This window comes from Montipora foliosa, chromosome 3, assembly GCF_036669935.1.
Source record: "Montipora foliosa isolate CH-2021 chromosome 3, ASM3666993v2, whole genome shotgun sequence".
Taxonomy (NCBI): Eukaryota; Metazoa; Cnidaria; class Anthozoa; order Scleractinia; family Acroporidae; genus Montipora; species Montipora foliosa.
This window is the reverse complement of record NC_090871.1, coordinates 36558393-36560892: the sequence shown is the minus strand read 5'-3', so window position 1 is coordinate 36560892 and position 2500 is coordinate 36558393. Positions and strand designations below refer to the sequence as shown.

General features: G+C 36.4%; 1 protein-coding gene across 1 annotated transcript in view; it reads right to left on the bottom strand.

Moving 5' to 3' along the window:
* Positions 1-2500, bottom strand: part of LOC137997371 (uncharacterized) — a 4962-nt gene that overhangs the window by 1454 nt on the left and 1008 nt on the right. Inside the window, exons 1-3 of the mRNA XM_068843320.1 lie at positions 2318-2500; positions 777-1394; positions 1-255 (exon numbers count right to left, since the gene is read on the bottom strand). The exon at positions 2318-2500 is cut by the window's right edge and continues 1008 nt beyond it. Of these exons, the coding sequence (XP_068699421.1) occupies positions 1-255; positions 777-1394; positions 2318-2500 (1056 nt within the window). The remainder of the gene's footprint in view (positions 256-776; positions 1395-2317) is intronic.

Here is a 2500-nt window from a genome sequence, read left to right as displayed (position 1 = left end):
ACTGAGTAGTTTGACAGCAGCATGCCAATCACCCAGTTGTAAGTTGATTCCTTCAAGTCTGTCTTTGGGAGTGTAACCATTGGCCACAGAGGATACAATATTCACTGCCCGTTCAATTGTAAGCTGGTCTCCAGAAAACAACTGACCATCTATACCACCATTGTGTGTCTGAGGAAGATAATCATGGAACTGCTGCAGAATTTCTATCATGTCCTCATTGGCGTTTTCGTTCTTGAATATTAATCCAAGGGGAACCTGAAAGACAATTTTAAACACTGAGTTGTTATAGTGATACACATATACACTTAGCAGCTGACACTTGCAAGTCAAAGGGGAGTGGAACAAGGATTAGATGATAGCAGATAGAAAATACATGACATAAGCACTCTGTGGCTTGAACAACAAGTGGATGAAATGATGAGTTTTAGGATATAGATTACAGAGCATGTACAATTAATGCATTGCTGAGTTGGGTAGGGCTGTGTGGACTTTAGGGGTTTATTAAAAAACCAACACTGTCTTGGCTGCCCTATAACTGCCACTTAAGATTCACTTTGTGTTAATAAATAAATAATTGTGATCAGGTCATTTATGTCTGACTTTATTATTTAAATTTATATTTTAAGAAACACAAGTTTATCCAGCCATACACATTTTTTAATTTAAGCTTTTTGGTAAGGTACCATACATAAATCGTACCCTGAAATTGGATCATATGGCTGAATGAAATACATGTACTTCTGTGATGATTCTAATATGACTGATGTGAAACAAACCTTTTTGGTTTTCTGGGATAATTCATTTGAATATTTATGTGGAATATGTCGGATGCAGGCATCAGCCAAAGGTGCTAATACATCAAAGTAATCAACCAATATTCTGGAACACAGGATAATGTAGTTAAGCCTCTGACATCTTTGATCCTCCACTGATGGCAAAAACTTCAAATTACAAACATCAAGCAGATTTGCTTTTGGTGCTGAAGACTCCAGCATGGCCCCAGAAACTCTGTTCTCAACCATTGTATGATTTACCCAGTGGAAGTCTTTGTTCTGTGAATCCATAGTCATGTTCTTTCGCTCCAAGTGAATGTCCAAGTTGTCAAAAGAGATGACAAAGCCAGGGTGAGCTGCCTTTTTCAGCTCACATTTCTCTCTTAAAGCTGACTGGATTTCATCACGACATTCAGTAGAACAGTGGGTGTGGGAAGCATGTCTTGTAAAGGCAGCATTGCATTTATCTTGAGCAGTCTTCAATTCTCTGTTTTGATTTGAAATTTGCTGTTTTGCTTGGACAAGATCTGCATCATGGTTCTCACCAAGCTCATCAAGTTTTCTCAGGATACTGAAATTTGCATTAGTCAGTTTCATCTTGTTAAATCTGGAGATAGTAGCCTGTTGAGCAAGCAAATATGTACATAGGTTACTGTGTATCCTTCCTATACAAAACAAAGGGAACCTGTTAAGTGTTCATGGCAGCTAACCCATGATACGAATGTGATATATTTTACTAGCTTTCCTTAAAGAGATGAAATAATATAAATTAACAATAGCTTACAGCAATAGACCTTTTTCACTTGTACATTTTGTTTTCCCAATACAGATCATGTGATAATATGCAGGAGATTTGATCCTTTGTCGTGTTCATTAAAAAGAGTACATGCAGACAGATTCATGCTTGCATGTACTCTTTTTAATGAGCAAGATAAAGTATCAAATCTCCTGCATATTATCACATGATCTGTATTGGGAAAACAAAATGTACAAGTGAAAAAGGTCTATTTATCTTGCCCTAAACAAGTAATTAGAAAAGAGATTTTTTGAGATGAATATTTGGTAGCATGTCACTTGTACAACCACAAGCTGGCTTGTTACTTTTATTAAAAATAAAAAACAAAACAAAGAACTGGTGAGTTGAATCTGAACATGGCATTCTTGTTTCTTTTTGGTTTTCTCTCTCTCTTTAATTTTCATGAAGGAATAATAATTTGAATGTTAAGGAAGAAAACTTGGCAAGAATTCTGTAACTAAATTGTACACAATAAAATTGTCATTCAAATGCCCTCTCTATTGTAACTGCAGGAGCTTTGTATTGTTATTTTACATTTATGTTATATGGACTGCACTATGATACATTTTTCAGTAAATATGACTGGGATATATGACCATTTTTAGTGATTACATAAATTCATTCTTTGCATTTAACTGATGGACTCATCTCCCCTCCCCCTACATCTCACTTAATTTAGCACTTCCGGTATGGACCCGTAAACATATTCCATCAGGCATTATGCAAGAAAAGAACTACTGTAACTTACCTCGACTGACTTTGACTTGAGAAGTACGCCAAGCACCGAAGCAGTTACATCCATTTTCTCACTCCTTTGCTTTAAAAGTACTGATCCTGCTATGGCAATGCTTGAAAACCAAGAACACTCTTTGGTCCTTTTGTTTACTGCGGAAGTCATCAAGAACGAGTAGAACAGTGGAGCTCTCTCTTT